We start from the raw sequence: 26,898 nt of genomic DNA on the forward strand, positions 1-26,898 counted from the left end.
TATCCATTGAACAATCCTGATGTTGACCCTGATCCTGGCAAAGGGACGAAGAGTCCTGGAATGCTGTGCCTAGCTCCAGGCTGCTTTCACCCCTCCCCTTCACTCCCCCCCCTCCCTCTCAAGCTCCATCTCTTTCACTTTCATTGTATCTATCCAGTTCCATCTCCCTCTCTCCCATCTCTGTTCCGCATTTCTCGTCCCTCTTTCCCCCTCCACCAGTTTTTCACCAGCTTCTTCTCCACTCTCCTTCCCACTCTTTTCCTACGTTTAGCTCTTTCGATGTTGCTTTTCCTCCTTTTCTTTCATCAACTCCCCGTGTTCCTTCTCTGTTCAGGCTCTCTGTATTACTATAGTGGGCATCTGCCTTCTCTGGCGGCGAAGCATCCTCGTCCACGTCATCCTATCACGATCTCTTTCATCTCGTCTAGCTCCGGGGGCCCCGTTCGTCGCAGGGGTTCTCATTTTGTTTACAAAATTCACGTTCATCCAAGTTGCGTTGCAAGGTTTTATAGGGAGAATAACTTATTCCATGACTGATTTATAATAACTGATTCTGGACATTTGGGCGCCCAGAATCTTTCCAAATTTCTATTTGAAATTTCAAAATTTCAATTTTCCCCCGGAGAAAACCTTGACCTTTTTACAGGTCCAACCCAAAGACACACACTTGAAAATTAGAAAATACAACAACAATGTAAATAAAACAGATATTCGATTGAATTTATAAATAAAATAGATATTTAATTGAATTCATTTGTTCCTCCGTTCGTTTAAATTGCTCTATTTTTTAGTGAACGTAAATTTTAAATAAAACAAAATCGAAATATAATTCAGAGTGCAAAGGGTTGAGCTGGTCCATTTGGCGGCGAGAAATGAGCACCACTGACGGACGATCCGTGACTAGGGGGCGAATAAGCGAGAAAAAGAAAGAACAGGGGAAAAAGAGAGGTGGAATATTCGGTTGGAAAGGAATGGAGAATGGTGTTTCAGTTCGTAGGTAGTGGTCTGCCCTCCTCGACCTTCTCGCCCGGGGCCTTGTGGGCCCCACGGGCCTGGTTTAGGTCCCAGCTTAAGGGTCGACCATTCTAACGGCGCATTTCGTTCGCGTCAGTGCCGGACCGCGTGTTTTCGACCGCCTCGGTCCACCGGAGAAAAATTCCCCACCGAATCTAGTTATTTTTCTAGTAAAAAACACAAGTTTCTCCGCCATTTTACATGTTTACGTGTTCACTTCCAAGAGAAATATTCACGATTGTGTAAAATTGTACGCGTCAACGCGTCGACTGTCTCTGAAATCCTAAAATTGTTTACGAAAACTTTCAGTTGTAAACTACACAACTTAATAGTTGTCCTTCTAGTTACTTTGGTGATCTCGTGAAAATTTACGGAAGCCTATTAAAATTCATTTTCTTTGACATTTTAACTCGGGAATTCATTGTTTTAGTTTCACTGTTAACAGTTCTGTGACCCATATGTGGGTCACGTGGCAGTCAGTGTTAAAGAAACGCTCAAAAAAAAATTCGTGCCTCATATGTGGGTCACGTGACGGTCAGTGTTAAAGAAACGCTCAAAAAAAAAATCGTGACCCATATGTGGGTCACGTGGCAGTCAGTGTTAAAGAAACGCTCAAAAAAAAATTCGTGACCCATATGTGGGTCACGCGACAGTCAGTGTTAAAGAAACGCTCCAAAAAAAAAATCGTGACCCATATGTGGGTCACGAAACTTTTAACAGTGAAACTAAAACAATTCATTCTCGATTATATATATATATATGTAGCGAAAATTATGCAATTCATACTTGAAAATTATACTATTTTTGTGGAAGTCTCAGAAAATTTCATTAAAATCGAAAGTGCTCCGCGGCTAGGCTCGAGAGAAGAGTTACTTTTCTGTTTACTTTGTCTTCGTTAATGAGGGAGAGTACCTTTTAATGGAATTAGGCTCGTGTAATTTAATAACGATATTCAATGGATACACGGACCTCGTTGAATTTTACGGTGTATTTACACTTTTTTATACGTTTAGTAACAATTGAAACAAAAAGGAAAACGTTATGGTGCAACTCTAGGTACTTCACTCAGCGTTTAATATCAGATTTTGATGTTAAATAATATGATAAATGAATTTATAAAAGTAAACGATAATAATAGAAACCGTTGGATCAGGAAACATATGATGGAATATGCACCCAACATTTTATTCTTCATTTTCAATTTGTTTTTTCATGCAAAATCAGCTCACTTCCGGTTGTATTGTGGCGCTGCTGCGCTGCCAGTGAACTCGTCAGTAAGGCTCTCTAGCAGGCCCTGCCTTAGACGATTGGGATATTGGGAAGTCGTTCGAGGAGTGTATATACACGAGGGATCGGTCTCGCGCTTGTGAGAGCGCGGAGCCCTCTGGCGGCGAGCACGGGAGGCGACGCAACAACTCTCTCCCCCTCTTTTGGCAAAGCCATTGTATCGTCGCTAAAAAATACTTCTTTCATTTTGTATTAAAGCATCGATGCTGAGAGACCCTATAAAAATATCTTTTTTTTATTTAGTTACATGTACCAAGAAAATTTGGTCGTTAAAGGGTGGTATAGCTTGTATGGAGTAACGATAAAAAAAATTTGTCCAACTCCTAGCGTTAAAAGGGTAACGAAAGGAAGAAACGATGTGGAGAGTAATGAACGCGAATCGAGGAGCGACGGAAGCGAACGCGACGCGAGGAATTTCAATCCCGCTGTCCCCTTGGCCAGGGTTTATCTGGAAAAGTCATCGAGTCGCAACGAACGTGTACACGTCACCCTCTGTTCGCGAGAAATTTCTGCTTTCACCTGGCTGGCGGGACGAAAAGGGAGATCGGTGCAACGAGAGAGGTCGCTGAGATCTATGCAGCTGTGGTGGATATGTATCTGCTGGGAGAGTCTTCAAATATACACTTAATGCGATTGCGTTCACAAATACTTTATTTCAAATACACGCTTCGGTTTTTATATGCTTCTGTCCTTCTCGAGAGCGTCGAACAGAACTGGGGCCCTTTTCAACCCTTGGGCCATGTACCAAGGGGTACGCCAATTATAATTGTACAGCCAACCTATTAATTTAATTTTTCTACAGATTTATTCCCAAAAATTTGTATGTATAAAAAAATATTGACCTTTGATTTTCGATACAATAAGTTTTATATTTATCTAAGACATTTGTGTCATTAAATTTTAGAAAAGAATTGAATTTTATATTTTTGTTTAAAATTTTGACTATTAAAAGTGAACAAATTTGACACGTTCTAAATAAATATCAGGAATGTTACTTACGGTACACACTGCCTAGTTTTTTTTTTTTTTCCCATTATAATTGCACTTTTTTGCATGAAGCATTTATTCGACAACACGAAGCAGATTCGAGTGTTTTACTGTTAAGCGACTTGCCCGAATGCTTGGTCACGTTCCATGAAAAACGTATCCCCGCCATCGTTTCGAATTTCGTTTTAATATTTTGGAAAAGGTATTCGTTAAAAAGTGCAAAAAAACGCAAAAATTTGGAACTTTCTAAATCGTCAATAAAAAAAAAACAATAACAATTTAAATTTCATTGAATAATTGCTTTAAATAAAAGTATTCGTCAAAAACTAGCAAGAAAACGCAAAAATTTCGAATTTTTTAAATTGTTAATAAAAAAAAAAACAATAACAATTTAAATTTCATTGAATAATTGCTTTAAATAAAATGTATAATGTGCCTAATTCATTTTCTATGAGGGATTAAATAAACATTTATTTCGACTGCATTATACATTTCTACATCTATCATTTTAATTTCTTTCGTAAAAATTGTTAATGCATGTAACGACGCGAGCGCCTCTATGAGTCAATGTCAGAAGCTCCAGTTGTTCAATAGGTTACATTTCGTTCCGAACGTCGTGTTGTTTAAACCGTAATTTATCCGCCAAATAAACTAGCATTCCAAAAGTGAAATACTGATGTCATAAATAAATACATCATAAGTGTTGGTAGTTCTCGTGTTAAGAATGTTTAGAATTCTAAATTGCTAAAAAGTTGAACGTGCACCGCCAAAGATGTCTTTTCGTCGCCATCGACGAGCCAAGAAAGTGTCGAAGAATCGAGCGCCATCTGAAAATACGATACGCATATGGCGTTCCCGCAAAAAGCGACGAGAAAACGTTCGAAAACTGATATACGTCACGACGAAACGGGCACGACTGCTTTTCGACTGACTTCTCAAGAGACGGGAGAAGAAACGAGTCCCGGAGGCCTCTTCTTCGATAAACCGCGTAGATAAACCGTGGAGAGGCACACAAAGAGAAAACGCGTACATATAGACGAGGGAACGAACCAGCTCGTAACCAGCGACTTGGCTGGCGTGCCAGTGTGTGTTTGCCCTAACAATCAGTCGTCTGTTGACTCAAGTGGACTGTTAGCGAGACATCGCTAACGCAGCAACCACCGTTCTCCCTTTCCTGATCACGTAGCGATCTCCGTGGCCGTTCGCGAAGATTGCGATGAACGGAATGTAATAACAATCGGGTGTTCCCGTGTTACGTTGTAGCCCCCCAGCTACGGACGTCTCGAATTAGAGAACTAGAATTCCGAAGCGATCGGACATAACCTCACTCGTCGATGACCAGGTATAATTTTCAATCTTTTGTGCTCCTTAATCGCGTTCTTCCGCGTGGAATTCAATATTTCGAGTTTTGTGTACCAAATATGTTCGTTAGCCGGAAATAGTGCACGCTAGCTAATAACAATAGCAATTTATTAACACGAACGAGGTATATGTAATAATATATATCTACGTTCGGTAATATTTCACGCGAAAGGAGAGCGTGGAGCGTCTATTGCAGATGGCGCTGCAAACTCATCGCTACAGCGTTTATTACTATAAAGATATATACAAGTTGTCCTTCTAGTTACTTTGGTAATCTCGTTCAAATTTACGGAAGCCTATTAAAATTGATTTTCTTTGATATTTCAACTTGAAAATAAATTGTTTTAGTTTCGCTGTTAACAGTTCCGTGACCCATATGTGGGTCACGCGACAGTCAAAATGTTAAAGAAACGCTAAAAAAAAATCGTGACCCACATATGGGTCACGAAAAAAAAAATTGCTGATTTATTGATATTTTGAGAAAAATACTCAAACCTCGTTTTTCAATATATATATATATATTATACCAATTTTTTTTTTTTTTGAGCGTTTCTTTAACACTGACTGTCGCGTGACCCACATATGGGTCACGGGGGAAAAAATTGCTGATTTATTGATATTTTGAGAAAAATACTCAAACCTCGTTTTTCAATATATATATATATATATTATACCAATTTTTTTTTTTTTTGAGCGTTTCTTTAACACTGACTGTCGCGTGACCCACATATGGGTCACGAAAGAAAAAATTGCTGATTTATTGATATTTTGAGAAAAATACTCAAACCTCGTTTTTCAATATATATATATATATATATATTATACCAATGAGCGTTTCTTTAACACTGACTGTCGCGTGACCCACATATGGGTCACGGGGGGAAAAATTGCTGATTTATTGATATTTTGAGAAAAATACTCAAACCTCGTTTTTCAATATATATATATATATTATACCAATTTTTTTTTTTTTGAGCGTTTCTTTAACACTGACTGTCGCGTGACCCACATATGGGTCACGGTGGAAAAAATTGCTGATTTATTGATATTTTGAGAAAAATACTGAAACCTCGTTTTTCAATATATATATATATATTATTATATATATTATACCAATTTTTTTTATTTTTTTGAGCGTTTCTTTAACACTGACTGTCGCGTGACCCACATATGGGTCACGAAACTTTTAACAGTGAATCTAAAACAATTCATACTCGAGTATATATACAGGGTGTCCCGTAAATAGTGTAAGAACCGGAAATGGGGGGTAGCTGAGATGATTCTGGACAACAATTTCCTTTGCAAAAATGTCGGATGGAGCTTCGTTTTTGAATTATTAACGAAAAACACTGATCAATAGAATAGTGGGTGTGTTTATATGTATATTTATTTGATCGATGGTTGACAACGTGGTGTAAAGTTTATAAAAAAGGAACAGGCTTTAGATTGAAATTATATAGAGAGAAAAAATGGCTACGGTTGTGGCGGTCCCGCGAATATAGTTCATTTGTTTGTCGATAGAGGCGCGACAGTGCGTGGAGCGCCAAAGTTACGAATATTGGCCACATTGCCAACTCTGAAGGAAATTTTAACTAAAATAAAGTTCCTAGGAGGATATTACACATATACTGAGCTTCCATTTATGGCGGAAAGGAAGCAAATATAGTATACGGAAGTTAATTAAATGAAATACATGCAAGTTTAGTATGTTTTTAACTCTCCAAATATAACCCAAATTATGTTTGGTTTCTGAACAAAATTCTACGATAAACATTCATGAAGATTGATAGTTTTTTTTTTCGTTGAAAAGACACCTTTTTGAATTTTTTTGTTTGAAAATGCGTAGGATTTCGGGGGTATGTCTGCCTACCAAAAATGATTGTAATTGACCCCTTCAATCGAAAATAATTTTTCTAGAACGATTTGAAATTTTTGAATTTCGTCGTCAAATTTCCCACATTCTCGAATTTTTTTCTAGAAAATGGGTAGGATTTCAGGGGTATGTCTAATGACCAAAAATGATTGTAATTGACCCCTTCAATCGAAAATAATTTTTCCAATATGATTTCAAACGTTTTAATTTCGTCGAAAAATTTCACACATTCTCGAATTTTTTTCTCGAAAATGGTTAGGATTTCGAGGGTATGTCTATTCACCAAAAATGACGGTAACTGACCCCCGGATACAAAAATAATTTTTTCAGAATTGTTTGAAATTTTTTAGTAACTTTTTAATGAAGCCTCAGTCAAGAAATTGATATTCTCGATTTTGGCGTCTAGAATCTCAAAAATCTCCAATTAAAATTTCTCCCAGGGGTGGTTGAACACCCTCTATCCTATGGAAATATCCAAATACATCAAATGTTCTAAGATTTCGTCCGACAGTATAGTTTTTCTGAAGATCGTTGGATGCTAGGAATCCAATTATTATCTGAAAGTTGTATCTCGTACGTAACGTCGGTCCCACCTGTTCCTCGGACAGGAGCACGAAGAGGAGGGGCTATCCCATCCACGAGGAAGAAGCCAGGACTGCGATCGATTCCGTTCCGCCCGCATGACTCATCCACAGAAGCGAAGGTTCTTCCTCGTACGCAGCCTTTTCTGGCCAAGGTCTCCCCCGACCGCAACAATAAGAGGAAAAAACGAGAAGTTCCCTTGATTGCGTACGTGTGCACACGGTGTTGCCGCTAGGTGGTCAGCGACGCTTCGAGAAAGTGCCAGGGAATTGCTTTCGGGCAACGTTTCACGTTCCACGGGGAGTTTTGCTCTCAACAGTTGGTATCAATATTCTCCAGCGCGGGGATTTCCAAAGGAATACGTCGAAACACTTCGTGAGATTCACAGAAAGACAATCTTGGACCGTAATGCAGCGCCAAACACTAGCGCCACCTTCAGGAGCGTACCTAGAAGGGGGCGCAGAGGGCGCTACTATTGGTCCACTGTGTATAAAGAGAAATTTTATTTATTTTTATTGGACAGAGCAATTCGAGAGATAGCTTTGAAATTTCAAGTGGATCAAGATCATAATAACGTCGATAAGGAAGGTTTCTGTGGAAGGTGGTCCACGCAATTGTTTCAAGTCACAACTCCGTCATCATTCCATTTACGAAAAATTGCCAAAGGGAGAAAGATAAATGGTTCGAAGTGCACTACATCCGTAGGCCTCCAAATTTTTTTTAGATGCAGCGGTGCATGTGCAACTAACAATTGCATCGTTTCTTTAAATAGAAATGCATATTTTTTTTTACACAGATCGATTCTCCCGTTCATTCTGCGTAAAAAATGATTGGGGTACCATGGCGAAAAAATGATTGGATCTCGAGATATTTTCAAAAAATGTCTTCATCGAAGAAGTATATGTATACAGGGTGGTCCATTAATTCTATCAATAAAAATATGAATTATTATATTTAGGGGATGATACAACCCTCTACAAAGAGTCTTCCCGTTTCACTAATTCTATCAATAAAAATATGAATTATTAAGAAAAAATATAAAAAAAAATTGAGAAAAATATAGTTTGATTTTTTAGGTTATTTTTGAAGATGAAAGAAAGTTTCTATCATTTTCTAGTTAATTTATTTATGTTTATTAATATTTATTTTAATAACAGATCACAAAACATTTCTTTAGTCCAGATGTGTATTAATGCGTACGATCGGACACTTTCTGCTAGGGGTTGATAGTGTAACAGGAAGTCTGTCGAACGCACACCCTAATTGAAAGCGAAACGCGAAACGCGATACCTGAAAGAGCAACAGAAAATTGATGAAGTGGGGGGGGGGACGGTATTCTTCGAAATCAGATACGCGGGAAACGAAGAATCTGACCAGGGGGTGGCACACGAAAATTATGAAATCCCCTGGACGCTCAATTAGCGGGTAACAGTATCCAGGGGTGGGTTTTCCCCCGTTGCTGGGATATTGGGAAGTCGTTCGAGGAGTGTATATACACGAGGGGTCGTGAGAACGCTTGTGAGAGCGCGGAGCCCTCTGGCGGCGTGCACGGGAGGCGACGCCACAGTGAATAATCATAGATTTGAGTCCTTTTTCTAGTTTTCTTTCTCGATGCTTTTAACACTTTACCGACCGATAAAACAGTTGATTAATAGGCTATCGGTCGGTAAGCGTTGGTCGGTAAAACAGTTGATTGATAGGCTATCGGTCGGTAAGCGTTGGCCGGTAAAACAGTCGATTTTAACACTTTACCGACCGATAAAACAGTTGATTAATAGGCTATCGGTCGGTAAGCGTTGGTCGGTAAAACAGTTGATTGATAGGCTATCGGTCGGTAAGCGTTGGCCGGTAAAACAGTCGATTAATAGGCTATCGGTCGGTAAAGTGTTAAGAATCATGTTTATGCATTTGTCAGTGATTGATTAATTTATTTAATGCTAAAATTAGCGACAATTATAGTGTGTTTATTTGCACCAAAGGGATTAAAAATGTACGATGCAGTGAAAATGTGTATTCATTCTCTTATTTTTGCGCTGTTAGTAGAAACGATTTTCCATACTTCTTTCACTCGATTAGGATAGCAGGCCCGATTAACGTCGCCGAAGATACAAGATCAGCGGCGAAAGTGGCGAGTCATTACCCGGGATTACTATTATTTCGTCCCAAGTTTCGTCGGCATCTCCATAGGAGGAAAGTTGAACGGAAAACGTGGATTAATTCGCGTCCATTTCTAGGTTAATCAGGTAAAAGTGTAATGAAGTTCGCAGGCGCTAGGAGAAAGCGTAATCAATCTTGCGTAACAACCAGCGACGCGTGTCGTTAGGGTAATTTTTTCACGCGGCGGGCATAACAGCACCGAATTTATCACCGATTGCTTAGAATCACAGAGTTTCACTGTGTTTAACGAATTAATTCTATTTATTAACAAAATTAAAGGCCTGGGGCTCTCAATTCGAGCTTATAGATCAGGTTACAAACTATAGAATTCATAAACAAAATATAGATGAGGTCTCACAGTCGTTGTAGACCATAATAGACTCAAAAAGTATTAAAATAGAGGGTGTTTGTACATCAGTGGGGGGGAAAATTTTAATAGGGGATTCTGGGGGCCAAAATAAGACGAAAATCAAGAATACCAATTTGTTGATTGAGGCTTCGTTAAATAGTTATTAACGTTTAAAGTTCTGTCTGCGGAACGCTGCGCAGTGAGACGCTGCGCAGACGCAGTGAGACGCAGTGAGACGCTGCGCAGACGCAGTGAGACGCAGTGAGACGCAGATTAACGTTCTATAATTGGAACTTTAAACGTTAATAACTATTTAACGAAGCCTCGATCAACAAATTGCTATTCTTGATTTTCGTCTTATTTTCGCTTTTTATTATGGTACACATTTTATTATCTTCACTACATCGTGGTCGAAACCTTTATTTAATTAATTTCTGTTACCCGGGTTTTTATTAGCTTTGTACAATTTCCTTTTATATCTATTTTTTATATTACTTCATCGTGTCAATATTTCATCGAGTATTTTTGTACTTTTTCGTATCAGAAAATTACAAAATACAACAATGGTGTAAATAAAACAGATATTCAATTGAATTTGTTTGTTTAAATCACTCTACTTTTTAATTAAATAAATGAGTTGTTTAAAAATCTCATAATTTTGTGAATTTTATAAAAATCCCCCGTACTCACGAAAATTGTATAGTTATTTTTACTAATTGCAGTTGGTAGCATTGGAACGTGGGGAATCCCCAAACACTTGTAGAAATACCTACGTTTATCGTTAAAATAGAAATAAATCAGTTGTTTAGAATAAACCAAACACAATCTCGACAAAAATTTCATAATTTTTGAGAATTTTGTGAATTTCAAGCCCTCCCGTCGGTAACGTAGGTCACGTCGGTAATTAAAGGCGAACGTTGGGGGGAAAAAAATGGTAGAAAATATGAATGTTTCTGTAACGAAAAGTTCAATTACGAACGAGACTTGCGCACGCGCGTTCCTTTAATTGGCCGCGGTGGATTTTCTTGCACGCGATACCGAAGGCGAGGTTCGCGCCCGTAGCGGTACTTTTTCATGAATTATTTCCACGTAACGTTCATTTCGAAACAGCGGTTTTTCTCGGCTGTGTGTCTTGCGACACGATCGGGCGAATCACGAGCAGCTACGTCGGGCTGTTTTATTGCGGATGCAATAAAAGTTTGCAGCGCCCTCCCACGGTGCATCGTGCCCGTTGCACATATGCAGTCTTCTTATTCTACCGGCTGTTTCACGATAAACAGCCCTCAGAACGGAAGAGTTAAATCTCAAACTCGTTTCTCAGAGATTTAGTCGTACGTACGGAGGGGTCTCTTCTAAAAAATCTATTTCTCTTCTATGATCGAAGAAACAGCATATTTTCTGATCTCAATCCATTAGGAATTAGGAATTAGGAATTAGGAACGTTTACTATAAATGAAACGTCTTTTTCTATTTCAAATGCAGCATTAAAACGCTTACTATAAAAGAAACGTTGTTGTTTTCTTCGAATGCAGCACTAAAACGCAGTCAAGTTACAACTGTATAATTATATTTAATTATAATAACAATATTATTCTCTGGAAACCTATAAATTGATTATAGCGATATCTTGAAACGATATACAATGAAATAGTCTTATTATTTTCTGCTGCGGGTGTCAATTACAATCATTTTTTGGTGAATAGACATACCCCCGAAATCTTGCGCATTTTCGAGAAAAAAATTCGAGAAAGTGTGAAATTTTTCGACGGGAAAAAAAGAATTTCAAATCGTTTTGGAAAAATTATTTTCCGTTGGGGGGGGGTCAATTGCAATCATTTTTGGTGAATAGACATACCCCCGAAATCTTGCGCATTTTCGAGAAAAAAATTCTTTACCGAAAATGCTTCCCTGAAATTTCATGCGAATCTTTAAAACATCATAACTCCTGAACGGATCGGTGGATTTTAATGTTTAAAAAGGCAAACGACGCGTATTTTAATGGAGAATATGTAGAAATTCCAAAAATATTCGAAAAGTTGATGCTTGAAACCGCAAAATGAGAAAACCCCCATAAAACATTGTCCAATTTTCAAACTGCCATAACTCCTACAATAGTCGACGGATTTCATTGAAATTTGAAGGGGAACTAGAGCTCGTGGATATCTGCAAAAAAGTATTAAACAACTTTTCTGTACAGCGGCAACCAAATTTATTAAAAATGAAAAACAAATTTTTAAGAAAAATCGATAGGGGGTAGGTACCAACATTTTTGAAATCGTTCTAAAAAAATTATTTTTGTTTGCAGGGGTTAATTACAATCATTTTTGGTCATTAGACATATCGTTGAAATTCTACCCACTTTCGGGAAAAAAATTCAAGAATGTGTGAAATTTTTCGACGGGAAAAAAAGAATTTCAAATCGTTTTGGAAAAATTATTTTCCGTTGGGGGGGTCAATTGCAATCATTTTTGGTGAATAGACATACCCCCGAAATCTTGCGCATTTTCGAGAGAAAAATTCATTGCGATGTCACCGCCAGGTGGCGAAGCTTCTCGAGCGCTTTCTCGCGAGAGAATTGCATCATCGCGGATATATATGTCAGGACGATCGTCTGGTCATAAATTGCTTTTGCGCAATAATAAAAATTGATATTTGCATCAATTGCAAAACCTAGGGACGTTTGCTTTAAAAACGGCGATCCAAAATAGCTATTTAATAATGGAGATATAATTGTTTAGTACAACAGAAATACCGCTCCATCAAATGCTTTGAAAAAAGAATTCTTAAAAATTCAATCGATATTATACTATAGTAGCAAGAATATATAAAAATAATTCGATAGTAATCTGAAATTTTGAAATATTCATTGAAATGACCAAGGGATGCAAAAGAAATCCCCTTAATTCCTAAAATTCGCCTAGAAAATGTCCAGCCTGGACCCAGAGTACACCCCCTGGAGTGGGTGTCTGACGTGTAGATTATTGCGATTCGTTGCAAGAACCTTTGCAGCGTGGAACGAGGGATTTTCCACTCGACCCGCGGCGTAGCCTCTGTCAACAAGTAGAACAATTTAATAATTTGTCCCTTTTCCCATTTCCCTCTTACGTCAGCGGGGGGTGAAGTGTCTTTGAAGCGCATTGTGTTGGACCTAACGCGTGTCAGAGGTCCTAGACTCTTCTCTCTGTCCTGGCAAATGGGTCGATAGAAACGTGGTCGACTCGAGGGGTTCGCATGTAACGGGGGAGGGGGGACAGCCAAACTGGCTGTCATTTCCACCCAACCACCCTTCCAAACCGCCCTCTTGGGCTCCGCGATATTATGTTCCTGAAATATTGCCGCGAAACAAACAGTCCTGCACACGCTCCCGGAACACGTTACGTTACGCACGCTGTCGTTTCTAGACCCCCCCCTAGTGTTCAGCTTTACGCGCTTTTTGTCCGCCATTTTTCTTCTCTTCGAATTATATGGTTGATCGCGACGGGGATGAGCTTCTTTGTGGAAGACTGAGAAAAATTTTACTGAGAGATTCTGGAGGCCAAAATAATACGAAAACGAAGAATACTAATTTGTTGATGGAGGCTTCGTTAAAAAGTTATTAATTTTTAAAGTTCCAACCATACTGAATTTTTTTCTCGAAAGTGGGTAGGATTTCGAGGGTATGTCTAATGACCAAAAATGATTGTAATTGACCCTCGCAACCGAAAATAATTTTTTCAGGAAGATTTGAAATTTTTTTTTTAGTTAGGCACCTACCCCCTTCGATTTTTCTTAAAAATTCGTTTTTCATTTTGTATAACGCCCTACAGAAAAGTTGTCTAATACTTTTTTGTAGGTACCCATGAGTTCTACTTTAGAAAAAAATTTCAATGCGATACCTTTGCTATTGTAGGAATTATGGCCTTTTGAAAATTGGACCATTTTTAGGGGTTCTTTTCTTCATTTTACAGGGTTAAGGAACAAATTTTCGAATATTTTTTGGAATCCCTACATATTCTCCACTAAAATACGCGCCGTTTGCATTTTTAAACTTTAAAATCGTCCAGTCCGTTCAGGAGTTATGATATTTTAAAGATTCGCATGAAATTTCGGGGAACCATTTCTCAGGCCTCTGATTATATTTTCGTTGAGGAATTTTTTTCCCGAAAGTGGATAGGATTTCGGGGGTAGGTCTATTCACCAAAAATTATTGTAATTGACCTCTGTAACCGAAAATAATTTTTTTAGAAGAATTTGAAATCTTTTAATTTCGTCGAAAAATTTCACATCTTCTCGAATTTTTTTCTCGAAAGTGGATAGGATTTCGAGGGTATGTCTAATGACCAAAAATGATTTTAATTGACCCTCGCAACCGAAAATAATTTTTTCAGGAAGATTTGAAATTTTTTTTTTAGTTAGGCACCTACCCCCTTCGATTTTTCTTAAAAATTCGTTTTTCATTTTGTATAACGCCCTACAGAAAAGTTGTCTAATACTTTTTTGTAGGTACCCATGAGTTCTACTTTAGAAAAAAATTTCAATGCGACACCTTTGCTATTGTAGGAATTATGGCCTTTTGAAAATTGGACCATTTTTAGGGGTTTTTTTCTTCATTTTACAGGGTTAAGGAACAAATTTTCGAATATTTTTTGGAATCCCTACATATTCTCCACTAAAATACGCGCCGTTTGCATTTTTAAACTTTAAAATCGTCCAGTCCGTTCAGGAGTTATGATATTTTAAAGATTCGCATGAAATTTCGGGGAACCATTTCTCAGGCCTCTGATTATATTTTCGTTGAGGAATTTTTTTCCCGAAAGTGGATAGGATTTCGGGGGTAGGTCTATTCACCAAAAATTATTGTAATTGACCTCTGTAACCGAAAATAATTTTTTTAGAAGAATTTGAAATCTTTTAATTTCGTCGAAAAATTTCACATCTTCTCGAATTTTTTTCTCGAAAGTGGATAGGATTTCGAGGGTATGTCTAATGACCAAAAATGATTTTAATTGACCCTCGCAACCGAAAATAATTTTTTCAGGAAGATTTGATATTTTTTAATTTTGTCGAAAAATTTAGAATTTGAATTTGTTTCTTAAAAATTTGTTTGACGCATAAAAATGAGACATAAAAACTTGTCACGTCCGACTAGCGTGAATTTTTCACGTTCGATCGGTATTTATGGACGACACCTTGCAAACGTTTTCGAATAAAACGTATCATCAACATCGGCGTACTAGAGACCGGAGAGGAAAAGAAAAACGTCTTTTACGACAAATGAATCTCCAAGGCAATCGAGTCTTGAAGCTTGTTTAATCTTCGTTGGTTATTACGACGCAACAGCGCTTTAATGGTTGTTGTATTTTCTACTTGAACTTCTCAAACATCGCACCTTTCGAGAAATTAATTACGATAAGCATGACTTAACGGACGTGGTTTTCCTATTTTCGAAGATAACCTTCTCCTTCATTTTATTCGGAATAGTTCTTACTTTGGTATTATTCGCGAAATAATTGAAGTTAAATGATTAACTAAACAATTACTGCTAATTATCGTTTCTTTTTGGCGTGATAATGTGAAACGAGTCTCATATTATTCTAGAGGCCAAAATAAGACGAAAATCAAGAATACTAATTTTTTGATCGAGGCTTCGTTAAAAAGTTATTAACATTTAAAGTTTCGTTCTTACTGAATTTTTTTCTCGAAAATGCGTAGGATTTTGGGGGTATGTGTAATGACCAAAAATGTTTGTAATAGACCTCTGTAAACGACAGTAATTTTTCCAAAAAGATTCGAAATTTTTCTTTTCGTCGAAAAATTTAGGCATTTTCTTGAATTTTTTTCTAGAAAATGCGTAGGATTTCGGGGGTATGTGTAATGACCAAAAAGTATTGTAATTGACCCCTGTAAGCGCCAATAATTTTTCCAAGACGATTCGAAATTTTTTTTTTCCGTCAATAAATTTCATACCTTCTCGAATTTTTTTCTCGAAAATGCGTAGGATTTCGGGGATATGTGTAATGACCAAAAATGATTGTAATTGACTCCCTCAAACGAAAATAATTTTTCCAAAACGATTCGTAATTTTTTTTTTCCATCAATAAATTTCATACCTTCTCGAATTTTTTTCTAGAAAGTGAGTAGGATTTCGGGGGTACGTGTAATGACCAAAAGTGATTGTAATTGACCCCTGTAAGCGCCAATAATTTTTCCAAGACGATTCGAAATTTTTTTTTTCCGTGAATAAATTTCATACCTTCTCGAATTTTTTTCTAGAAAGTGAGTAGGATTTCGGGGGTACGTGTAATGACCAAAAGTGATTGTAATAGACCCCTGTAACCGACAGTAATTTTTCCAAAACGATTCGAAATTTTTTTTTTCCGTCAAAAAGTTTCACATCTTCTCGAATTTTTTTCTAGAAAGTGAGTAGGATTTCGGGGTTACGTGTAATGACCAAAAGTGATTGTAATAGACCCCTGTAACCGACAGTAATTTTTCCAAAACGATTCGAAATTTTTTTTTTCCGTCAAAAAGTTTCACATCTTCTCGAATTTTTTTCTAGAAAGTGAGTAGGATTTCGGGGTTACGTGTAATGACCAAAAACGATTGTAATTGACCCCTGCAACCGAAAATAATTTTTCCCGAATGATTTGAAATGTTTTTTTTGCCGAAAAATTTAGCCAACCAAACCTCTCTCGATTTTTCTTAAAAATTCGTTTTTCATTTTTGATAAATTTGATTGTGAGTCTCGAGGACGTAAATCACCCACGTCCTGGAAGCTTCACGCCTAATACAGGGGGAACACGTACAAAAACGCGTCGTACGTATCCTCGCGGTGTTCTGTTCGCCGTGAAAGTCAGAAAACGTCGGTGCGCGCGTGCACACGCTCTACGAGTGCACGTGCACGTTCGACGTAACAATTTATGTAGCCGCGAACGTGAATGGCGTAGTAAATTCAAGTGCCCGAGGGTGCGGCCGGTAGAAGGATTCGACCGCCTGCGACCGATGTGATTTCCAACCAGTACTTCTTTCTTTTCGCCGCGGCGACTGCAGCGCCACGGGGACTCGGACAAAATGGAGCTTCGAGGCCCCGACGAAACAACGAACGAATAATGAACAATTTTTTCAACAAAATTAAAAAATTTCAAATTCTTCTAAAAAAATTATATTTAGTTAGAGGGATCAAATAGAAGCATTTTTGGTGAATAGACATAACCTCGCAATCCTATCCATTTTCTAGATAAAAATTCGAGAAGATGTGAAATTTTTCGACAAAATTAAAAAATTTCAAATCGTTCTAAAAAAATTATATTTAGTTAGAGGGATCAATTACAAGCATTTTTGGTGAATAGACATAACCTCGCAATCCTATCCATTTTCTAGATAAAAATTCGAGAAGATGTGAAATTTTTCGACAAAATTAAAAAATTTCAAATTCTTCTAAAAAAATTATATTTAGTTAGAGGGATCAATTAGAAGCATTTTTGGTGAATAGACATAACCTCGCAATCCTATCCAGTTTCTAGATAAAAATTCGAGAAGATGTGAAATTTTTCGACAAAATTAAAAAATTTCAAATTCTTCTAAAAAAATTATATTTAGTTAGAGGGATCAAATAGAAGCATTTTTGGTGAATAGACATAACCTCGCAATCCTATCCATTTTCTAGATAAAAATTCGAGAAGATGTGAAATTTTTCGACAAAATTAAAAAATTTCAAATTCTTCTAAAAAAATTATATTTAGTTAGAGGGATCAATTACAAGCATTTTTGGTGAATAGACATAACCTCGCAATCCTATCCATTTTCTAGATAAAAATTCGAGAAGATGTGAAATTTTTCGACAAAATTAAAAAATTTCAAATTCTTCTAAAAAAATTATATTTAGTTAGAGGGATCAATTAGAAGCATTTTTGGTGAATAGACATAACCTCGCAATCCTATCCATTTTCTAGATAAAAATTCGAGAAGATGTGAAATTTTTCGACAAAATTAAAAAATTTCAAATCGTTCTAAAAAAATTATATTTAGTTAGAGGGATCAATTAGAAGCATTTTTGGTGAATAGACATAACCTCGCAATCCTATCCATTTTCTAGATAAAAATTCGAGAAGATGTGAAATTTTTCGACAAAATTAAAAAATTTCAAATTCTTCTAAAAAAATTATATTTAGTTAGAGGGATCAATTAGAAGCATTTTTGGTGAATAGACATAACCTCGCAATCCTGCGCATTTTCTAGATAAAAATTCGAGAAGATGTGAAATTTTTCGACAAAATTAAAAAATTTCAAATTCTTCTAAAAAAATTATATTTAGTTAGAGGGATCAAATAGAAGCATTTTTGGTGAATAGACATAACCTCGCAATCCTATCCATTTTCTAGATAAAAATTCGAGAAGATGTGAAATTTTTCGACAAAATTAAAAAATTTCAAATTCTTCTAAAAAAATTATATTTAGATAGAGGGATCAATTACAAGCATTTTTGGTGAATAGACATAACCTCGCAATCCTATCCATTTTCTAGATAAAAATTCGAGAAGATGTGAAATTTTTCGACAAAATTAAAAAATTTCAAATCGTTCTAAAAAAATTATATTTAGATAGAGGGATCAATTACAAGCATTTTTGGTGAATAGACATAACCTCGCAATCCTATCCATTTTCTAGATAAAAATTCGAGAAGATGTGAAATTTTTCGACAAAATTAAAAAATTTCAAATTCTTCTAAAAAAATTATATTTAGATAGAGGGATCAATTACAAGCATTTTTGGTGAATAGACATAACCTCGCAATCCTATCCATTTTCTAGATAAAAATTCGAGAAGATGTGAAATTTTTCGACAAAATTAAAAAATTTCAAATTCTTCTAAAAAAATTATATTTAGTTAGAGGGATCAATTACAAGCATTTTTGGTGAATAGACATAACCTCGCAATCCTATCCATTTTCTAGATAAAAATTCGAGAAGATGTGAAATTTTTCGACAAAATTAAAAAATTTCAAATTCTTCTAAAAAAATTATATTTAGTTAGAGGGATCAAATAGAAGCATTTTTGGTGAATAGACATAACCTCGCAATCCTATCCATTTTCTAGATAAAAATTCGAGAAGATGTGAAATTTTTCGACAAAATTAAAAAATTTCAAATCGTTCTAAAAAAATTATATTTAGTTAGAGGGATCAATTAGAAGCATTTTTGGTGAATAGACATAACCTCGCAATCCTGCGCATTTTCTAGAAAAAAATTCGAGAAAGGGTTGAAATTTTTCGACAAAATTAAAAAATTTCAAATCTTCTAAAAAAATTATTTTTGGTTACAGAGGCTAATTACAATCGTTTTTGGTGAGCAGACATAACCTCGAAATCCTACCCATTTTCTAGAAAAAAATTCGAGAATGGTAGAAACTTTAAACGTTAATAACTTTTTAACAAAGCCTCAATCAACAAATTGATATTCTTGATTTTCGTCTTATTTTGGCCTCTAAAATCAGTACAGTTGATTTAAAAAAACGTTATCTCACACGAAACATTTTCAATTAGTACGAGTCTGGCTATATGAAATAGATTTTGAGATATCATAATTTCATCAGTACTTTTAACATCCTCTTTCGATTGCAAAGAGTGTTACAGTTTATTCACGAAAAATTCCTCGAGCAAGTTGCAAGAAAAACGCACTATGCTCGAACGGGGAAATTTCTTTATAAGCGAAACCGCGTCGGTGTGTTCCAAAAATCGATATTCGTGTGCGGGGTTGCGTGGACAGGGTTACGCAGGATCGCGTAAGCGCGGTGAGCTGGGAAATTTAGGAAAAGTGAACGAGACCCCGGATAAGGAGTCTTGCAAGCGGGACGCGTTGTCGTTTCTACGCAGTTCCCGCTGGTCGGTGGCATTTTCGCCGGGCGCTTGTTAAAATTTTATCGATCCGTGGTGAACAGACGTCACGTTTAAAAGGGTGAAATATCGGGTAGGAATATAGGTCAGCCGGGAACAGACTGTTCGATCTCGGTGACTCTTTGAACTAACCGCGGAACGAAAGTAGCTGTATTGTAAAAAGAAAAAGAAAGAAAGAAAGAAGTGCTCTGTTTTACCGACGGTGACTTAAACGGTGGAATGAAATTTTTGAATTTTTCCCCCGATTTTATGATCGACGATAAAAATAAACAAACTACTGCACGGCGTATGAACGCTCTGTACACAACAAAAAATAATTTTAAGCTCGATCTCTATGATTTTGTTTATAGTATTTCTCTTCGATATTATTTTTGGTTTTTTTAAATGTAAAAATTCCAAAAATCCTTCTACAATGTTATGTATCATTTCTTGCTGAAAAAGTACGCCATTCCTCGGAATAGAAAAGTCCTGATTATACATTGACTGGATTATAAATTAATTTACGTATAACCTAACAACAGTATGCCTAATTGAACAATAATAAATTATTAAGTTTATAAATATGTTGGTCGGAAGCGCTGGTTTTAACAAATATAGGCTTGTATAAACTAGTATAAAGAGTATTAATTACTCTTAATTTCATCAACACACCTGAATCAACCTGTACATAAAAATAAAAATTCCAAACCCAAATCACTTTTCTCGATCATCCTCGCTCGAGACACGTTCGAGAAAAAAAACGTAAAAACCCTCTAAGAGAAACGTGAGACTTAATGAGCTACCTTTACCAGTGACCAAGGATGTATGCAACAACCCTAACATATCGCGTTACCATCCCATCAGCCCGAAAATGGTTCAAACCTAAAGGGCAAATCGATCGTTTCGTGAACCAGAGTTCCACGGGTCCCGACAGCGGCCTAATTTTTAATTTCTCTCGCTGTTGCTGCCGGATCAGAGCAAAAGGAGGATCGAGGGGCGGGGGAGGAATAGTGGAACAGGTTTTCAGGTCGGTAGGGTACCCAGAAGGGTCGCTACGAATGACTACCTAACGACCACGAGCTTGGGCCCTTTTACCGCTGGAAAATGGTGAACAGGTGCTCGTAAAAATCTAACACCTTCGACTATCATTCGCCTTCCTCTTCTTCCTGCACGTAGTATGAATTACAGGACCCTAAACTTCGACCTGGACTGACAGAAAACGTTAATTGTCCCGCGAGAAACATTTTCTTATCTAAACAAATTAAATTTTTAACATTGAAATAAAAAATAAACATTTTTCTTATCTAAACGTTTTTTAATAACGATGTCGAGTCATTCGAGAGGGCTTTGCATTCTCGATGATCCTTGGTGCAGTGTTTTGTTTTGGGCCAGCTTTGGGGCATTAGATCTCAACTATAATTAATAAAACACGCGACAAGTGAAGACAGCAACGATGGTTTATAATAGAAAAATTCCCAACGCGATTTTTAACAATAGAAGCTTAAAAAATAGTAAAACTTGCTACCCCAATAGCAATTTACTAGCGTTTACTGATAATTCGAGACGCCATTTTTGAAGCAAACGTCCCTAGCTTTTGCAATTGATGCAAATATTAATTACTATTATTGTGCAAATGTAATCTAGCACCAGACGATCGTCCTGACATATATATCCGCGATGATGCAATTCTCTCGCGAGAAAGCGCTCGAGAAGCTTCGCCACCTGGCGGTGACATCGCAATGAATTTTTTTCTCGAAAATGCGCAAGATTTCGGGGGTATGTCTATTCACCAAAAATGATTGCAATTGACCCCCGCGACGGAAAATAATTTTTCCAAAACGATTTGAAATTCTTTTTTTCCCGTCGAAAAATTCCACATCTTCTTGAATTTTTTCCCCGAAAGTGGGTAGAATTTCAACGATATGTCTAATGACCAAAAATGATTGTAATTGGCTCCTGCAATCAAAAATAATTTTTTTAGAACGATTTCAAAAATGTTGGTACCTACCCCTTTCGATTTTTCTTAAAAATTTGTTTTTCATTTTTAATAAATTTGGTTGGCGCTGTACAGAAAAGTTGTTTAATACTTTTTTGCAGATATCCATGAGCTCTATTTCCCCTTCAAATTTCAATGAAATCCGTCGACTATTGTAGGAGTTATGGTAGTTTGAAAATTGGACAATGTTTTATGGGGGTTTTCTCATTTTGCGGTTTCAAGCATCAACTTTTCGAATATTTTTGGAATTTCTACATATTCTCCATTAAAATACGCGTCGTTTGCCTTTTTAAACATTAAAATCGGCCAATCCGTTCAGAAGTTATGAATTTTTAGAGATTCGCATGAAATTTCGGGGTACCATTTCTGGGCCAGAATTTATATTTTCGTTAAGGAATTTTTTTCTCGAAAATGGTTAGGATTTTGAGGGTATGTGTATTCACCAAAAATTATTGTAATTGACTCCCGTAACTGAAAATAATTTTTTTAGAAGAATTTGAAATTTTTTAATTTCGTCGTAAAATTTCACATCTTCTTGAATTTTTTTTTCGAAAATGCGCAAGATTTCGGGGGTATGTCTATTCACCAAAAATGATTGCAATTGACCCCCGCGACGGAAAATAATTTTTCCAAAACGATTTGAAATTCTTTTTTTCCCGTCGAAAAATTCCACATCTTCTTGAATTTTTTTCCCGAAAGTGGGTAGAATTTCAACGATATGTCTAATGACCAAAAATGATTGTAATTAACCCCTGCAAACAAAAATAATTTTTTTAGAACGATTTCAAAAATGTTGGTACCTACCCCTTTCGATTTTTCTTAAAAATTTGTTTTTCATTTTTAATAAATTTGGTTGGCGCTGTACAGAAAAGTTGTTTAATACTTTTTTGCAGATATCCATGAGCTCTATTTCCCCTTCAAATTTCAATGAAATCCGTCGACTATTGTAGGAGTTATGGTAGTTTGAAAATTGGACAATGTTTTATGGGGGTTTTCTCATTTTGCGGTTTCAAGCATCAACTTTTCGAATATTTTTGGAATTTCTACATATTCTCCATTAAAATACGCGTCGTTTGCCTTTTTAAACATTAAAATCGGCCAATCCGTTCAGAAGTTATGATGTTTTAAAGATTCGCATGAAATTTCAGGGAAGCATTTTCGGTAAAGAATTTTTTTTTCGAAAATGCGCAAGATTTCGGCGGTATGTCTATTCACCAAAAATGATTGCAATTGACCCCCGCAGCAGAAAATAATTTTTCCAAAACGATTTGAAATTGTTGACTTTAATTGTTAATAACTTTTAAACGAAGCCTCCATCAACAAATTAATATTCTTGATTTTTGTCTTATTTTGGCCTCTAGAATCCCCCATTAAAATTTTTCCCAGAGCTGACCTAACACCTTGTATATTGAGTAGAAAGACCCTAATTTAAGATAAAACTATCATTTTTCAATTATCTATCTCGATTGAAAGATATTTCTTACTTAATACTGTCAGTTGCATCGAAGATTCTAATAGAAATTTTGCTTGTGTACGTCTGTGATACAATTTGTATCCGTAGCGTGAAAACGGTGAAGTTTTAATATTAGTTAATTAATATCGTTGATTTTGATTTCAGCCTCGGGAGGGGGAGGTTCGATGTTGGTCCCTCCCGTGGCCCAAAGTGGGACTGGGGATCGTCCCGTGGGCGACACGGGTGCCCGGGCCCAACAGTCCGGCCCTGCCGCGGCAGCAACCCTGTGGCCGTTAGCGCCTGCGCAGACCAATCAGGTCCAGAGTCAACAGTCCCAGGGCATACCACCTCTGGCCGCCACTCCCGCGCCTGCTCACAACCAAGGTACAATTCTTCGTTTCATTCTTCGCTTCCAAGCAATTATCGCAACACTATCCAGTTTAACACGTTCACTGCCATATCAACACCGTATAACATTCTGTGCAAGTAAAATCTTGACTTTAAACCATTGTAAGCTACATAACCTAAAATAAAATTTGTTTCACTACTTATTTTCGGAACCTCGTAAGCTACATAACCTAAAATTTGTTTCACTACTTATTTCCGTAACCTCGTAAGCTACATAACCTAAAATTTGTTTCACTACTTATTTTCGGAACCTCGTAAGCTACATAACCTAAAATTTGTTTTCCTCGAGGTCTTAACTTGAGAATTAATTTTTCTAGTATAATAATGATAAATTCTGTCATCCACAAAATGGGTGACGTGGCAGTCAAAGTGTTAAGCGTTCGCGGTCTATTCGAACGTGTGAAAACACGCGCCGGGAGAATGTAAATTAGAAATTATATATGTGAGAATATCTTAATGCATTCTGTTACGGTAATTTCGAGCGCTCGAGAGTGATTTACATCGCAAATAAGTTGCTGCTTCATAAATATCTGTTACAATGTCCCTTCTGTCGCAATGATCGTAATTTTAGTCGATCGGTGCAATTCACGCGTTAAACACCTATAAACGTTTTACATATACATACGTTTAACAGAAATTCGAATGTTGATACAGAATTTAAGTTTTTTTAATGAAACTGAGTTACGGTTGAACTTAGAAGTAGAAGTGTGTAAAGCATGTCACTATTTGTAACGGTGATTTATAAATTTATTTAGAATGGTAATTATTTGTTATCATATTGTTTATGTATATGTTACCGTGAATGACCGAAATTGGAGAATGTCAACTTTCACCGGTGAATGTCAACAGATACCAAATACGTCGGTGAAAGATCGAATATTTCATTACATTGTTGTACATTCGGACCCTCTCCGGTGTGTGTCGACAATCACAGATATGCTCTGCTGGACGTCCAAAACAGAAGAGTCAAAAAACAAGCGACTGGCTCTCTCCTGCCAAATCCTTTGTTCTGCTCGGAGTCAATCAGCTTTGTCAGTCTTATGCAAGCTTTGATAACGCGAGCAACGTTTTCTTAATTTTTTTTCCGATACGCTAATTTATACTAAATGGATACTGCAGTAAATCGTGATCTTTTTCTAACCCAGATCTGAGTTAGGTCTGGGTTAGGTCTGGGTTAGATCTGAGTTAGGTCTGGGTTAGGTCTGGATTAGATCTGAGTTAGGTCTGGGTTAGGTCTGGATTAGATCTGAGTTAGGTCTGGGTTAGGTCTGGGTTAGGTCTGGATTAGATCTGAGTTAGGTCTGGGTTAGGTCTGGGTTAGGTCTGGATTAGATCCGAGTCAGGTTTGGGTTAGGTCTGGATTAGATCTGAGTCAGGTTTGGGTTAGGTCTGGGTTAGGTCTGGATTAGATCTGAGTTAGGTCTGGGTTAGGTCTGGATTAGATCTGAGTTAGGTCTGGGTTAGGTCTGGGTTAGGTCTGGATTAGATCTGAGTCTGGTTTGGGTTAGGTCTGGATTAGATCTGGATTAGGTCTGCGTTAGGTCTGGGTTAGATCTGGATTAGAACCCAGACCTAACCCAAAGTTAACCCAGACCTAACCCAGACCTAACCCAGACCTAATCCAGACCTAACCCAGACCTAACCCAGACCTAACTCAGATCTAATCCAGACCTAACCCAGACCTAACCCAGACCTAACTCAGATCTAATCCAGACCTAACCCAGATCTAACTCAGATCTAATCCAGACCTAACCCAGACCTAACTCAAATCTAATCCAGACCTAACCCAGACCTAACCCAGACCTAACTCAGATCTAATCCAGACCTAACCCAGACCTAACCCAGACCTAACTCAGATCTAATCCAGACCTAACCCAGACCTAACTCAGATCTAATCCAGACCTAACCCAGACCTAACTCAGATCTAATCCAGACCTAACCGAAATCTAATCCAGACCTAACCCAGACCTGACCCAGACCCTAGATTTGGGTTAGGTCTGGGTTAGGTCTGGATTAGATCTGAGTTAGGTCTGGGTTAGGTCTGGATTAGATTTCGGTTAGGTCTGGGTTAGGTCTGGATTAGATCTGGGTTAGGTCTGGATTAGATCTCGGTTAGGTCTGGGTTAGGTCTGGGTTAGATCTGGATTAGATCTGGGTTAGGTCTGGATTAGATCTGAGTTAGATCTGAGTTAGGTCTGGGTTAGGTCTGGGTTAGGTCTGGGTTAGATCCTTTCAGAAAGAGAGGCGAAAAAGTTACGTCACCCTTGTGACGTTTTATAGCGACTGAATTACGGGGAAGAAAATATAAATCTCCAACATGTTCAACACACACCATTAGTGCATGGTGAATGTCAACATTTACCGGTGTAAGTCAGAAATAAGGGTGTTTAGCAAATATTTCGGGCATACACTAAGCGACTATGTGAATGTTGACATTCACCGGTGAAAGTCGACATTCTCCAGATTTCGGTGTTTCACTGTAACATATACATAAACAGTTTTCGTTGCTCAGACTTATACGTATAATTGATCTTGTAGAAATATTATTATAACCGATAAAATACTTAATTTTAACACTTTACCGACCGATAGCCTATTAATCGACTGTTTTACCGACCGATAGCGTATTAATCAACTTTTTTACCGACCAACGCTTACCGGCCGATAAAACAGTTGATTAATAGGCTCTCTGTCGGTAAGCGTTGGTCGGTAAAACAGTCGATTAATAGGCTATCGGTCGGTAGTGTGTTAAGTTTGAGAGCATCCACCCTTAGATTTAAGTGTGTCGATCGATGACTCGGTTGTTTTAAGATTGATATGCTCTTGTTTAAGGGTTGAAAGTATTTTTTGGGGTTCTTCCAAATCGAAACACGTGAATAATAAAATTATTATTCATCGACTGTGAGTAGAGGATTGTAAAAGGTAAATTGTTTCGTTTAATGGTGTTACAGGTGTGAGTCGCTACGGGCTGTACTCTTTATTCCCTGGGGGTGGCGGAGGAAGTTACGTCGCGGCCACTCCCGCCACCCCCGGACCGCCCACGCCAGCCCGAGCTTATCACGCGACAACACACAAGGGTAAGTTTACAACGATTTCTACTTTATTCCACACACTTCGCTTTCTCTTCGTCAGCGCCCCCTTTTCTCCATTTAACTCCTTACCATTTCTCCTGTGTATCATATTTTTAGTTCCACCCTGTATATAACAGTATTTAACACGTTGATTGCTAGTTTAAAATCTTAAAATTCTTTACAGGATCAAAACTCTGATTTCAGGCAATTGTAAACTGCACAACTTAAAAGTGCTGATTTTGTTGCACCTTTGGTATAAAGTGAACATTTTGGAAAAATTATTTTCGGTTGTGAAGGTCAATTGCAATCATTTTTGGTGAATAGACATACCCCTGAAATCTTGCGCATTTTCGAGAAAAAAATTCATTGCGATGTCACCGCCAGGTGGCGAAGCTTCTCGAGCGCTTTCTCGCGAGAGAATTGCATCGTCGCGGATATATATGTCAGGACGATCGTCTGGTTCATAAATTGATATTGCACAACGTATATAGTGAAGAATTGTGTCCTTT

General features: G+C 37.2%; 1 protein-coding gene across 7 annotated transcripts in view; it reads left to right on the forward strand.

Annotated features, from left to right (window-relative positions):
• LOC122402804 overlaps positions 1–26,898 on the forward strand; it is a 183,480-nt gene that overhangs the window by 80,044 nt on the left and 76,538 nt on the right. For all 7 annotated transcript variants that reach the window (XM_043405908.1, XM_043405904.1, XM_043405906.1 and 4 more), the window contains exons 2-3: positions 23,076–23,294; positions 26,270–26,395. In XM_043405908.1, coding sequence (XP_043261843.1) covers positions 23,096–23,294; positions 26,270–26,395 — 325 coding nt within the window. In that variant the 5' untranslated portion in view covers positions 23,076–23,095. The remainder of the gene's footprint in view (positions 1–23,075; positions 23,295–26,269; positions 26,396–26,898) is intronic.

The sequence above is a fragment of the Colletes gigas genome, unplaced genomic scaffold (genome assembly GCF_013123115.1).
Source record: "Colletes gigas isolate AHSC1104 unplaced genomic scaffold, ASM1312311v1 Colletes_gigas_Sc00040, whole genome shotgun sequence".
Classification (NCBI taxonomy): Eukaryota; Metazoa; Arthropoda; class Insecta; order Hymenoptera; family Colletidae; genus Colletes; species Colletes gigas.